Source organism: Puma concolor, chromosome E1 (assembly GCF_028749965.1).
Source record: "Puma concolor isolate L17-30 chromosome E1, mPumCon1.1.hap2, whole genome shotgun sequence".
Classification (NCBI taxonomy): Eukaryota; Metazoa; Chordata; class Mammalia; order Carnivora; family Felidae; genus Puma; species Puma concolor.
The window spans coordinates 48860306-48874037 of record NC_141680.1 but is presented as its reverse complement, the minus strand read 5'-3'; the positions used below and the strand labels follow the sequence as shown (position 1 = coordinate 48874037).

The 13732-nt window shown below is 58.1% G+C and overlaps 1 protein-coding gene across 3 annotated transcripts in view; it reads left to right on the top strand.

The window, feature by feature from the left end:
* The window catches only part of SCN4A (sodium voltage-gated channel alpha subunit 4), a 44440-nt gene extending 30910 nt beyond the window's left edge, over positions 1 to 13530 (top strand). For all 3 annotated transcript variants that reach the window (XM_086687718.1, XM_086687719.1, XM_086687720.1), the window contains exons 15-25: positions 1257 to 1745; positions 3641 to 3773; positions 4407 to 4561; positions 5094 to 5267; positions 5392 to 5514; positions 6814 to 7092; positions 7363 to 7416; positions 7686 to 7823; positions 8331 to 8435; positions 9088 to 9358; positions 10125 to 13530. In XM_086687718.1, coding sequence (XP_086543844.1) covers positions 1257 to 1745; positions 3641 to 3773; positions 4407 to 4561; positions 5094 to 5267; positions 5392 to 5514; positions 6814 to 7092; positions 7363 to 7416; positions 7686 to 7823; positions 8331 to 8435; positions 9088 to 9358; positions 10125 to 11350 — 3147 coding nt within the window. In that variant the 3' untranslated portion in view covers positions 11351 to 13530. The remainder of the gene's footprint in view (positions 1 to 1256; positions 1746 to 3640; positions 3774 to 4406; positions 4562 to 5093; positions 5268 to 5391; positions 5515 to 6813; positions 7093 to 7362; positions 7417 to 7685; positions 7824 to 8330; positions 8436 to 9087; positions 9359 to 10124) is intronic.
* Positions 13531 to 13732: the final 202 nt, after the last annotated feature.

Genomic DNA, 13732 nt, shown 5'->3' with positions numbered 1-13732 from the left:
CACTCCACCACTCTGGGACTCAGTCTCCTTATTAATAATATGCTGAGCTGGCCTCAGAGTTAACCTTGTGTGCCTTGTACCTTCTGTCATTGCACGCATAACAGCCAACAAGTTTTGAGTGCCTACTGTGTGCTCTATTCATCTTTTAATCCTGACAACAATGCCGGGAAGTGGGCACTGGAATCACCCCCATCATACAGATGAGGAAACCGAGGTACAGAGCAGTGATATGATTTGCTTCAGGACACATATCTAGTAAACCGGGGTTTTACCCCAAGCAGCATGGTTTCAAAGCCTGTGCAGCCCCATCTCTACTGCCATGAAAACCCACTGCATCGTCTTCATGGCACTGATCGAATGTCTGTCTCTACTAGGTTGGAGAGCCACGACACCGCAGTGGGAGAGACTCAGCACATGCCTGTCCCTGAAAAATAAAGCTAGAGACCAGAGGGTTAGACCAGTCGTCTCTTAAGGCCTTCAGTAGGAATATGGGAAGAAAATTAGGTGGAGCAGGGAATCCCAAAGAAAGAGAAGGGGGTGAATAACAGTAGGTCAAATGCCCTTCCCAGAGCAACAGGGTACAGGGATATGAACACCAGGGAGCACAGCCTCTATTAACAGACAGGAAAAAGGGGCACCTGGGTGGCTCAGGCAGTTAAGCGTCTGACTTTGGCTCAGGTCATGATCTCGCGGTTCACAGGTTCAAGCCCTGTGCTGGGCTCTGTGCTGACAGCTGGGAGCCTGGAACCTGCTTCGGATTCTCTGCCCCTCCACCACCCCCACTCTGTCTCTCTGACTCTCTGTCTCTCAAAAGTAAATAAACATTAAAAATAAATAAATAAATAAACCAGACAGAAAAAAGAAGGCTCAACAGATTCAGGGTCTCAATAAGCCCTGGAAACTCAGAGACATGAGCTCTGTTCTTTGTTCTGCATTCCCCAGCAGTGGAGTTAGAAGACAGGATCATGGAAAGAGTCCCTGTCACCCAGTGGGCCTCCCCAAATCCTGCCTCTGCCATGGTCTTACGGAATCCTATCGTGCGCCTAAGCCTCAGTTCCCTTATCTACAAAGCGGGGCGATAGTAACACTCCTCACTTCCCCAAGCAGCTGTGAAAATCCCATTAGGTAATATTCTTTTAAACGCCCAGCATGTGGCCGTTCTGATCTGGAGGCCTGAGGCCCCTCAGGCTGGCCGAAGGCGGCACCCTCACGGGCCCAGGGGTTGAGCTGAGCTTCCTCCAACCTCTGCCCCCCAGGTCCTGAACCTCTTCTTGGCGCTGCTGCTGAGCTCCTTCAGCGCCGACAGCCTGGCAGCCTCAGATGAGGACGGCGAGATGAACAACCTGCAGATCGCCATTGGGCGCATCAAGTGGGGCATCGGCTTTGCCAAAGCCTTTCTCCTGGGGCTGCTGCGCGGCAAGATCCTGAGCCCCAAGGAAATCATGCTCAGCCTCGGGGGACCCGAGGAGGCCGGGGCGGCAGAGGAGGCTGGGGAGAGTGCCTCAGAGGATGAGAAGAAGGAGCCGCCGCCCGAGGAGGATGACAAGGACCTGAAGAAGGACAATCACATCCTGAGCCACGTGGGCCTGGTGGACGGCTCTCCCCCCAGCATTGAGCTGGATCACCTCAACTTCATCAACAACCCCTACCTGACCATTCACGTGCCCATTGCCTCCGAGGAGTCCGACCTGGAGATGCCCACGGAGGAGGACACTGACACTTTCTCAGAGCCTGAGGATGGCAAGGTAAGCCCATCACGGGGCCTGGCTTGACGGGGTCAGGGGTGAGATAGATATGGCTTCAAACTTTGTGTGACCTTGGACAAGGCCCAACTCTTCTCTGAGCCTCACTTTCTCCATCTGTAAAATGAGGGTAATGGCACCTACCTCGGTGAGCATTTGGTGAGATGCTGTGTATAAAGCACATGGTACGCTCTCTGTGCCTGGTGACTGCTGTTACTACTGTCAATACGGTGATTCTGATGGGCCCTGACTGTCCTTCCCTAGTGTCCCTTCGTTCCGCAATGCCACCTGGGCCCCATCTCACCAGCAGGTGGTGCTCTTGGACAGGATGTTCTTACCTGTGACACCTTAGCTCCAGGATTGGGATCCCAGAGGCCTCTCTCAATCCCCCTCTGGGCTTGAAGTCCTTGCCATTATCATGTGTTTCTGTTTAGTCCCCACTGGGGCTAGTCCCAATCTCCCAGTGTGGGCCAAAGTGCCGGGTCTGGGATCTGAGGGGTGGAGGGGGTTGGGGGCCAATCAGGTTGGGTATAAGGAGAGCAGAGGGCTGGGCACAGCCTCAGCAGGAGCCTTGACCCACCCACCCAGGAGATGCCCCTTCCTCCTGCCCCTCCCCTGCAGGGGTGACAGAGGGACTGGTAGTCATGCCCCAGAAGCTCAGGCTGAGGCTAGGGCCTTGCCTGGATCTCCGCGGGGAGCTGGTTCTGAGCCCCCAGGCTTCCCCTCGCCTGGCAGGGGAAGGGCTAGCACATCAGCTAGGGCAGAGCCCCCTGCCCACCCCCACCCTGTCGGCCTTGGGCCTGGCTGGGTACTGGACCCTGAAAGAACTTTGCCCTAAAAGCTCTTGACTCCTTATTCCCCCTAAATATGTGGCATGCTGACTTACCAGGGGGCCGTATGCCTGCCAAGCTATAAATACCCAGGGAAATGTGGCACCAACCTCCTCGGTATGAGGAGTGGGGGTGGGGGAGTGCTGGAGAGCTTGGAGGGCCAAGGCTCTGGGGACTCTGAGAGGGGCAAGCATGGCTCCAAGGGGGGTTGTGGCAGCTGGGACACACAGGCAGGACAAATGACTCAGTGCGTGAACTAATGTCTGCCTCAGTTTCTCTTTCTGTCAACTGGGCACAAGGACCTCTGTAATTTTCTGGTCACCGTTCTGGATCCAGAACTGCCCCCCAAGCTGCCTGCAGGGGCCTTCAGAGGCCTCACCTCCAGCCATGAAGGGGTCCCCTTGATGAGGGAGCCTAGGGCTAGGAGCCTGGCCTGGGACAGTGCCAGCAGGATGTGGCAGAGCCCTGGCCAGGCCAGAGCACCAGCCTCCCCACCCCCTACTCCCACCCCCAGGTTCCTTTGGCCCCAGGCTGGAGCTTCAGCTGAGGAGAGTTTTCCTTTCTTTCTGGATTCCTCAGCCCAACAGACCCTGGGAATGGGAAGGCTTAGACCTTCACACCTGCAGGCTGTGGCAGCCCCAGTGCCATCCCGGCCCCTTTCTTGCTCCCTCAAAAGTCCCTTCAGGCCTCTCATTCCTCTACTGTCCCACCCTGTGCCTCCTAGGACCCCCAGCCTGGCTCAGCCACCCCCCCAGCCTGCTTGTCTCCAGCCTCCTCCCTTACCTGAGGCCCTCCCCTGCCTCCTTGTGCCCTCACCATCCCTTCCCAGGCCTCAGCCCTGCCCTGATCCACATCTAAGTGCCATGGTCACTGTGGTTCTTCTGCAAGGGCCGCAGTGCTGGCTCTATAATCCAGGGTTGAGTGAATGAATGAATGAAAGAATGATGAATGAATGAGTAGGTCTGCTCCACCCCCTCTTTCTCCTCTGCCTCCTGGTCTCCCATCCTGACCTCCTCCGCGCACCTGGTGGGAGGACCCAGGGGTCATGTGACCCTGTGGCCCCTGCAGCAGCCACCGCAGCCCCTCGATGGGAACTCCTCCGTCTGCAGCACCGCCGACTATAAGCCCCCCGAGGAAGACCCCGAGGAGCAGGCTGAAGAGAACCCCGAAGGGGAGCAGCCTGAGGAGTGCTTCACAGAGGGTGAGGACAAGCCTGTGTGCATGCACCCCCCACCTCACCTGGTGCCTCCCCCAGCCCGGCAGCCCCTGGAAGGGACAGGCCATGCCAGGGGCCTGGGGCGGGGGGGTGGTGGTGGACAACAGCCCTGGCCCGGCCACAGCCAATTGTGCCCTTGAGGACATCTCAGGATCCTGTGCATCACAGAAACCATGCAGAGCCTTTTCCCCCCCACACCTGATGCTGCCTGTTCTGACACACCCCAGAGGGAATACAACCCCAAGGAGGGGTGTCAGAGCCTGGGATGCCTCCCAGCCCCTGATCCCCTGAACTTCAAGTACACGCAGCCCCTGAGGACTGCCTTGCAGAATCTCCACAGGGCTCTGAGTGTGACCCAGCCCAAAGCAAGTGCCTGGGAATGGCTGCTTTAAGACCGGTCTCCTCCTTGGCCTCATCCGGGGAGAGGCCTGCCCAGCCCTTCAGGAGATAGCCCTGCAGAAACACTGGGGCTGGGCTGGGCAGCCTAAGGCTGCTTGGGAGAGGCGGAGAAGATGAGGACGGCTGCACCTGGGAAGGTGGTGGGAACACGCTGATTGCGCGTCCAGAAGCCGCCCCCAGTCCTGTGACATGGCGCCCTTGCCCCCTTCCCTCCCCCAGCCTGTGTGCAACGCTGCCCTTTCCTCTACGTGGACATTTCCCAGGGCCGCGGGAAGATGTGGTGGACCCTCCGCAGGGCCTGCTTCAAGATCGTCGAGCATAACTGGTTCGAGACCTTCATTGTCTTCATGATCCTGCTCAGCAGCGGGGCCTTGGTAGGCACGGCCCTGGGGACGGGCATGGGCAGAGGACCTCCCAGGGCTCCCTCCTTTCCACACCGTGGGAGGGACGAGACCTGGGCAGTCTGGGACCCAGAGAATCCTAAAATGACCTACCTGTGGTTGCAGGATATGAGGTAGAATGTGTGAATTTTCTTATAGCGACAGATGGGGTCCGGCTCCGGTGCACCCCCAGCAACAGGTGCCAACCCAGCGCAGAGGCGGGAAGGCCCTGGGAATGTTGAGGTGGGGGGAGGGGGCCAGGGTTGAAGATGTGGCACTGTGAAGTCCCTCCGAGCAGATGACTGAGTGTTGCCCCTGGGGAAGGGGAGCTGAAGGGCTCCTCCCCGTGGGAGAGCTCACTTGCCCCCACGGTGGGCCCGGGGAGTCTGCGAGAAGCCAGCAGCCTGCCCCTGGCCTGGCCCCCAGTGCTGCTGGGAGGCAGCAGCATAGGGCAGATTTGGGGGGGGCGTGGCTTTTGCCCCAGCCTCCCGGCCCCGGCCACCCCTGGCTGTGCTGGTGCCCCCAGGCCTTCGAGGACATTTACATCGAGCAGCGGCGGACCATCCGCACCATCTTGGAGTATGCCGACAAGGTTTTCACCTACATCTTCATCCTGGAAATGCTGCTCAAGTGGGTGGCCTACGGCTTCAAGGTGTACTTCACCAATGCCTGGTGCTGGCTTGACTTCCTCATTGTGGATGTGAGTGTGCCCCCCACCCCCCAGCCCCACGGCCAGATCCAGAAGCATTCCTGTGGCCAAGGACCTTAGGGAGCCCTGACTCTGAGGCCCTGCACCTCCTGATCACCCCACCCTCCCTTTGCAGGTCTCCATCATCAGCCTGGTGGCCAACTGGCTGGGCTACTCGGAGCTGGGACCCATCAAATCCCTGAGGACGCTGCGAGCCCTGCGTCCCCTGAGGGCGCTGTCCCGATTTGAGGGCATGAGGGTGGGTACTGAGGGGGACTCTGAGTAGGCTAGGGATCGGGGGAGCAGCCAGCACAGGGCAAGGTGCAGGGGGCGCAGGTCTATACTCCAGCCACGACTGGGGAAGGAGAGGCCTTGGGCTCTGGGCTCTGCTGAAGGCCAGACTTGAGGGCCCCCAGACATCCCACACCACCCAAGTGCCCCTCCGTAGCTTATCTCTGCCGTCACTGGGAGGCAGCGGAGACTGCATCAGCTCCCAGGAGGGGCCATGAGGGCACCGAGGCCTGAGAGAAGAAGAAGGAAAGCAGGTCTGGGGTGTACAGGTGTCCCTCCCAGCCTCAGACTGGGGCCTGCCAGGGCTCTGAGACCTGGATGAGCCGGCAGGTACTTGTGCCTGCCCGTCCTTCCCTCAGGCCCTTGAGAATAGAAGTGACAGTAAATACAGGGTTTGGCCAAGACAAATGGGATTTCCCCAGCCAAGAGAGGTCTGTTGGGAATAAAACCCACTCAGAGGGACAAACTTTTGTGAAGCAGCTGGTTGTAGGCCAGCAGTGCACTCAGCCCGAGTGACTCCCTCCTGTTCATGCAAGGGGCTGGCCAATGCTGGACACCTCCCCAACCACCCCCACCCCACCAAAACCAGGGACCCTTTCCCACCGAGGGGAAATGGCGTGCCCGTGGTCATGCAGCCAAGAATAGAGCTACCCCAGGCATCACCAGGTTTGTGCCACCTACTCTATCTGGAGGTCATAAAGAGCCTCTCCTTGAAAAAGGACAGCTCTCAGATTTAGCCCGGCCTGACATAGTGAGGTTGGCCTGTGTGGCCAGCCCTGGCCACAGGGCTCCAGTCTCAGGTTCCTCCTGCTTTGAAGACCCCAGTGGCTTCTTTTCTGTGTCTGTGTCTCTAATGCTATGAGCAGATGAGCAGGGGGCCGGGTCACGGGGGCTGAGTTTCCTATGGGGGCTGAGGAAGGAGTGTTTGTCTCCTGCCTAGTGACCCGTGGCCAGGCTGCTTCCAGAGAAGCCTAGTGCCCTGACTCTGGGCTGATGGCTCCAGCCAAGCAGAGAGCCCTCTTCAACCACTAGGCCAGCAGCACCCCCAACCCTACTCTTCAGTTCCCCATCACCCACCCCCACCCCCAACATACAGCCCAGCAGACTTCTCCCCCTGGCCTGGCTCAGATCAACCCTCCTCCAGGAAGCTGTCCCTGAATAACAATGCCCAGCCCTGTCTGGTCCCCTTGTTAGTGTAGGTGGAGGGCCCTGTCCTAAAGGGGATTGGGTAAAGACCTGGCAATGACCCCTTCCCCCGGCCCCCCAGGTGGTGGTGAATGCCCTCTTGGGAGCCATCCCCTCCATCATGAACGTGCTGCTTGTCTGCCTCATCTTCTGGCTCATCTTCAGCATCATGGGCGTCAACCTGTTTGCTGGCAAGTTCTACTACTGCATCAATACCACCACCTCTGAGAGGTTTGACGTCTCTGAGGTCAACAACAAGTCTGAGTGTGAAAGCCTGATGCACACAGGCCAGGTCCGCTGGCTCAACGTCAAGGTCAACTATGACAATGTGGGTCTAGGCTACCTCTCCCTCCTGCAGGTGGTGAGTGTAACCTGCTGCCCTTGCATGAAACTGGCATGGAGGTGCTCCTAGACTGTCATTGTCCCTAAGCCCACTGCTCCTTGTTAGGAGGCTGCCCACCCTGCTTCTGGTGCTATGGGACCCTGACGTACTATCTAGACCACTCTGGTCTCTATTTGATGCCTGCCCCTTGGGGCTCTGGGGAGGACCAGACAGGGGTGAGGAGGGAGACTTATGGATGGTGGAAACAGGAAGCAGCCCCTCCCCTCACGCCCAACCACACTCTCACAGGCCACCTTCAAGGGCTGGATGGACATCATGTATGCAGCTGTGGACTCCCGGGAGGTGAGTGGGGCTCCCTGAGATACGGCTGGTGGGCCAGCCAGGGAAGAGGACTCAGACCAGACACACACAACGGCACATTCTGCCCATCCCCACCCCCGTGCCGCCTCCTCAGGAGCCCCCAAACTCAGCAGCCTGGGGGGGGTGGGTGGAAGGGTCCACCCCTGGGCCCCAGGCCCTTCCTGCCCACAGTGAGATGGGAAGCAAGGGGCAGCCAGCATGTCCCCCCAGACCTCCCCATTCCATCCCATCCTGTCCTGTGGACTCTGCAGAAGGAGGAACAGCCACAGTATGAGGTGAACATCTACATGTACCTCTATTTTGTCATCTTCATCATCTTCGGGTCCTTCTTCACCCTCAACCTCTTTATTGGCGTCATCATCGACAACTTCAACCAGCAGAAGAAGAAGATGAGTATCCAGCCCGGCCATCCCGGGGCTCTGTCCTCCCTCCCTGTGCTCACCCGTCCCTTCATATATTCACTCATGCCACCTCAGCACCTGCTGTGCTGTGGCTGGCTGCGTGATTGGGGCAGCAAGCCTGGGTTCACATCCTACCCAGCGACTTTGAACAAGTGATTTGACCTCTAAGAACCTTATTTAAAAATGAGGTTGATGCTACCTGCCTGGCTAGGCCATTCAGAGGACCCAACACGATACTGATGGAGAGCATCTGGCCCAAAACAAGCTATGGGGCAGCGATGATCCTCACCCCTCTGTCTGTCACCTCACTCCCCTCCCTCCCTCCCTTCTCCAGACCCCTCAGTCCCCCTTCACTTCTTCCCTCAGCCCCCATCTCTGGCCCCTCCAGGTCCCCCTCCTGGTGTGGGGGTTGCTTTAAGGGTGGTGCCTGAGGTAGGGAGGTCCTGGAGGCAGAGAAGAGGGACCTCCAACCTTACAGGCCCCATCTCATTATACTTTGGAGGGAAAGACATCTTCATGACGGAGGAACAGAAGAAATACTATAATGCCATGAAGAAGCTTGGCTCCAAGAAGCCTCAGAAGCCAATTCCCCGGCCCCAGGTACCAGCCCTCTGAGCCCCTCCTCTGGCAGCCTCTATGAACCAATCAGGGCAAAATGCAGGCTGCACTCTGCCCACCAGGCTGTGTCGCTGGTGTGAGGCCGGGTCCACCTGCAGGGAAGCTGGGGTCACCAGCCAGGAGGAATGGGGCCTCTTTATAACTGCACAGAGGCACCGCGTGCGGGAGTGGCAGCTGCCTGATAAACCCCAGTCACTGCTTTACCCCTCACTTGGCCCTGCACAGCCCCCCAGTGTCCGCCCACCCCTCCAGCTGGTGGCCTCAGGGGCAAGGGCCCCTAGAAGTGGGAGGAAGAGGACCCTCCTGAGTGAGCAGTGACTTTGGGAGAAGGATGAGAGGTTGCTGGGGGACCTTTATGGGAGGAACGGTCCTAGAGTGAGGAAGATACCCACAGACCCCACAGGATGATCTGTTCTGAGGGATCCCAGCCCCCCACTGCCGTGGCCGACTCTGCCACAAGCCCTGACACACCTCTTCTCCTCTTCTCTCTCTCTCTCTCTCTCTCTCTCTCTGTCTCTCTGTCATGCTGTTGTGTCATCTTGTGTCTCCCTCCTGTCCACATCCTGTGTGGGTCCTTACCACTGCCCCCCCACATCCACCCACGTGCACCCCTGCACTCCTACCCATGCTGCAGAACAAGATCCAGGGCATGGTGTATGACTGCGTGACTAAGCAGGTGTTCGACATCACGATCATGATCCTCATCTGCCTCAACATGGTCACCATGATGGTGGAGACCGACGACCAGAGCCAGCTCAAAGTGGACATCCTGTACAACATCAACATGGTCTTCATCATCATCTTCACCGGGGAGTGTGTGCTCAAGATGCTCGCCCTGCGCCAGTACTATTTCACCGTCGGCTGGAACATCTTCGACTTTGTGGTTGTCATCCTGTCCATTGTGGGTGAGCGGGGCCAGGCCGGGCTGAGTCATCCAGGAGGACCGGGTGCTCCCGTTCTCGTGCACCTGCTCGTGCACCTGGAAAGCTCACACGCACACTTACACCCACACGTGTGTCCATGCACCTGGCATTCACAAAGGCACCCGGGGTGGGCTCACGGGCAGTCCGTCACCCGCACACACGTGAATGCACAGCTAGAAACATTTACCTGACCGGTAGATGCACACTCAGGTGCCCATGTGCTAAGCGGAAGACATAAGACCGTGCCAGTATCCATACACACAGGGGAAGTGCGCAGACGTGTGTGTAATTATGATAGCAACTAGCTACCATTTATTGATCACTTACTACGCACCTGACACTGTGCTATCCTAGGAGGCAGGTACTGTTGCCGCGTCTGCTTTACAGATGAGGAAACTGAGTCACAAACAAGTTAAATGTCATGCCCAGAGTCACACACAGAGCTGTCCTCCCTCCCTGTCTCATCTGTGGCATCTGCAGATAGCCTTGGGAGTCAGCCGTACCCTCACCCCATCACCTTGGGCATATCCCGCCCCCATCTAGCTGTGTCAGGGCAGAGATGTGGCCCCTGGCCCCAGGGCCCTGGAAGAGCCCGGCCTAATGGGTCAGGCCATTCGGGCCATGCTTCTACCTCTCCCTTCTGGGGAAGAGCACACCAGGCTAGGCCCCCTTGAGCCCTGCATGTCCCCCACTCCCTGACCCAGCCTCCTACCCAAGGGCAGTGGTCCTCACCACTTCCTCCCTGCAGGACTCGCGCTCTCCGATCTGATCCAGAAATACTTCGTGTCACCCACGCTGTTCCGAGTGATCCGCCTGGCGCGGATCGGGCGTGTCCTGCGGCTGATCCGCGGGGCCAAGGGCATCCGGACTCTGCTCTTTGCCCTCATGATGTCCCTGCCTGCCCTCTTCAACATCGGCCTCCTCCTCTTCCTGGTCATGTTTATCTACTCCATCTTCGGCATGTCCAACTTTGCCTATGTCAAGAAGGAGTCGGGCATCGATGACATGTTCAACTTTGAGACCTTTGGCAACAGCATCATCTGCCTCTTCGAGATCACCACGTCGGCTGGCTGGGACGGGCTCCTCAACCCCATCCTCAACAGCGGGCCCCCTGACTGTGACCCTACACTCGAAAACCCGGGCACCAGTGTCAGGGGCGACTGTGGCAACCCCTCCATCGGCATCTGCTTCTTCTGCAGCTACATCATCATCTCCTTCCTCATCGTGGTCAACATGTACATTGCCATCATCCTGGAGAACTTCAATGTGGCCACTGAGGAGAGCAGCGAGCCCCTTGGCGAGGACGACTTTGAGATGTTCTACGAAACGTGGGAGAAGTTTGACCCTGACGCCACGCAGTTCATTGCCTACAGCCGCCTCTCTGACTTTGTGGACACCCTGCAGGAGCCACTGAGAATCGCCAAGCCCAACAAGATCAAGCTCATCACGCTGGACCTGCCCATGGTGCCAGGGGACAAGATCCACTGCCTGGACATCCTCTTTGCCCTCACCAAGGAAGTCCTAGGTGACTCTGGGGAAATGGACGCCCTCAAGGAGACCATGGAGGAGAAGTTCATGGCAGCCAACCCCTCCAAAGTCTCCTATGAGCCCATCACCACCACCCTCAAGAGGAAGCATGAGGAGGTGTGTGCCATCAAGATCCAGAGGGCCTACCGCCGGCACCTGCTCCAGCGCACTGTGAAGCAGGCATCCTACATGTACCGCCACAGCCAGGATGGCAGTGGGGATGGGGGTCCTGAGAAGGAGGGCCTGATCGCCAACACCATGAGCAAGATGTATGGCCACGCGAATGGGAACGGCAGTGTGCAGAGCACAGGTGAGGAAAAGGGCTCAACAGGGGACTCTGGACCTTCCATAGGACTCACACCCATCAGCCCCTCAGACGCTGCCCTCCCTCCTTCCCCATCCCCAGGGCAGACAGTGCGCCCGGGGGTCAAGGAATCTCTCGTCTAGGCAGTAACGAGGTGGCCAGCTGAGCCTGGCACAGCCCCAAAGCTCCCTCATGGTGCCTGCTCACTGAGGGAGCAGGGCTTTGAGTCTGCGACTGATCGGCTCTCTGTTGGGGACAGGATTTGGTCATGCTGGGGCTGACACCCAGGCCATGGAAAGTGGGAATTGCACTCAGAGGCTCCACACTGGGCCTGAGGCTCCAGCTTCCATGATTTCTCATTTCAAGTTGTCCTCACCTCCTCATGGGCCCTGCTGCCTCTCCTCTTGGGGGGAGGTCAGAACACCAGAATCTCTGCCCCCCACGTTGGGGAGGAGCCAGCCTACGATGGGTGGGTTAGCTGCCCTCCTGCCACCAGAGTCTTAAGGGCTATAGGCCTCTCCTCGGGAAGTGGCTCAGCCCCTCCCCCCCAGACCCCTCCTGGATAAAGATGTATTTTAAAGATTTTATTTTTAAGTAATCTCCACACCTCACGTGGGGCTCGAACTCACAACTCCGAGATCAAGAGTCGCAGGCTCCACTGACTGAGCCAGCCAGGCACTCCCTGGATAAAGATGTCTTAACCTCAGTGAGAGTGGACACCTGACCCCAGGGGCCTACCAGCCCGCCCCCCAGCTGGGACATAGCTTCATCCTGCCAGCTCATGGATTCCCTGGAGAAGGGAAACGTCACTGGTCCAGAAATGTCTCCCCAAGTCTGATTGGCCCCTGGATCCTAATGCATCTGGCTGGGGTTGTGGCCCCTGAAACCATTTCCTGCTTTGTCCATTGTGCAGGCCCCTGGCTCCCCTGGCTGGCCCCTAGGGGAAGAGCGGACGGAGGGTTCCACTTGAGAATTGTCTTTTTCTAGGAAGCATGGATGGCTGGGATAAGTTGGGTGTTGTCAGCTGCATCACTGCACTGGAGGCTTTCTTGGCCTGAACACCCAGACCTGGGGCGGGGCAGGGACCCTGGAGCTCCGGAGGTAGATTTCTGTTCCCTCCCTCCCTTCTTCACTCCTCCATTAGTGCCACAGGGCTCTTTGTGGCCTCACCAAGCCCTGAGATGCCCTCATCCCCCACCACATCTCTCTTTTCCTTCCTCCTCATCCTCTTCTTCCCCATCCTCAAAGTGATCCTAAGAGTGTTGTCGTTGCTCCCGTGTTAGAGATTTCAACACTGGGACATGCGCAGCTCTCCTGGCTCAGGCCCAACCTTCCAACTTCCATTTTTGTTGGCACCACTGATCCGGGCATGGCAGAACCAGCCAGGCCTCTGCTGGCTCCCGGAGCTCAGAGGAGGCAGGGAGACACCTGCACAGGTGTCATTGGATTTATTCACTTGTGTGTGTGCCTTGTGTCTGCCTCACACCTATGTGTACAGCTGTGTGTGTGCGTTCAAGTACGTGAAGTGCTACGTCCTGTCTCTGCAAGTGTGTACCATGTCAGCGTGCCCCTGTAGTCTGACTGGTGTGTGTGTGTGTGTGTGTGTGTGTGTGTGGTTGTCTCCTGTGCAGGCCTGTTGGTGCGGTGTGCCTGTGCTATATGTGGATAAGTGTGAACGTGTGTGGGCAGGTCTGCACGTTGAGTCCCTGTTGACCTTAAGTTCCTCTTCTCTTTCTTCTTGTTTCTTGTGAACAGTTTGATTAAAACTCAGGAAGCAGCAAAACCTCCAAAACAATGAGTGTGTGTGTGTGTGTGTGTGTGCGCGCGCACACGCATACACGCTCGTGCGTTCCCGTGGCTGGAGCCTTCCTTTCTGTCTGCCCTGCTCGCGGGCCTCCTTGCCACCCGCTCTCCCTTCCTCCTAGTCTCTTTATCACACCCATTTGTCCCAGCCCTGCTCCCTGTCTCTTGCCTGTGTCCTCTGTGGAAGGAGGCCCCACTCCTTCCATCTTCCTGCACAAGTTCTGTCTCTTCCTGCAGAAGGTGCATCCTACAGAGGGCAGCCTCCTCCCTGACCAGCACCCTGCCCATGCCCCTTCCCTCCTCAGGCCCCAAACTAGGGTGGCCCCAAGAGCCTCAGCATCCGTTGGACGGGATACTTGCCATTGGACTGCATCCAGATTGCAGAGCCTCCCCTGCCCGTGGCCCCCTCCCCCACACGTCCACATCCATTCCCACTCTGGGTGGGAACAGGCCCAAGCCAGGCTGGCAGGCAGGCTCCTTTGTACAGTTCTTATAATAAACCTCCCCCTGGTGCCTCTCACGTGCGAGCTTCTTCCTTCCGCACCTCTGCATGTGGACACTGACAGGGTCTGAGGGCTGCAAGGACAAGAAGGGCTGGTGGGGATTGAAGCCAAATGAGGGAGGCTCGGGGAGCCTCAGGGTGGGGAGAGGGCCCCAATTCCCCCTCTGGCCCAGTCCAGCTCTTTCTTGCCCCCCTCCAAAAGGAGGCTTGGACTCTGAAA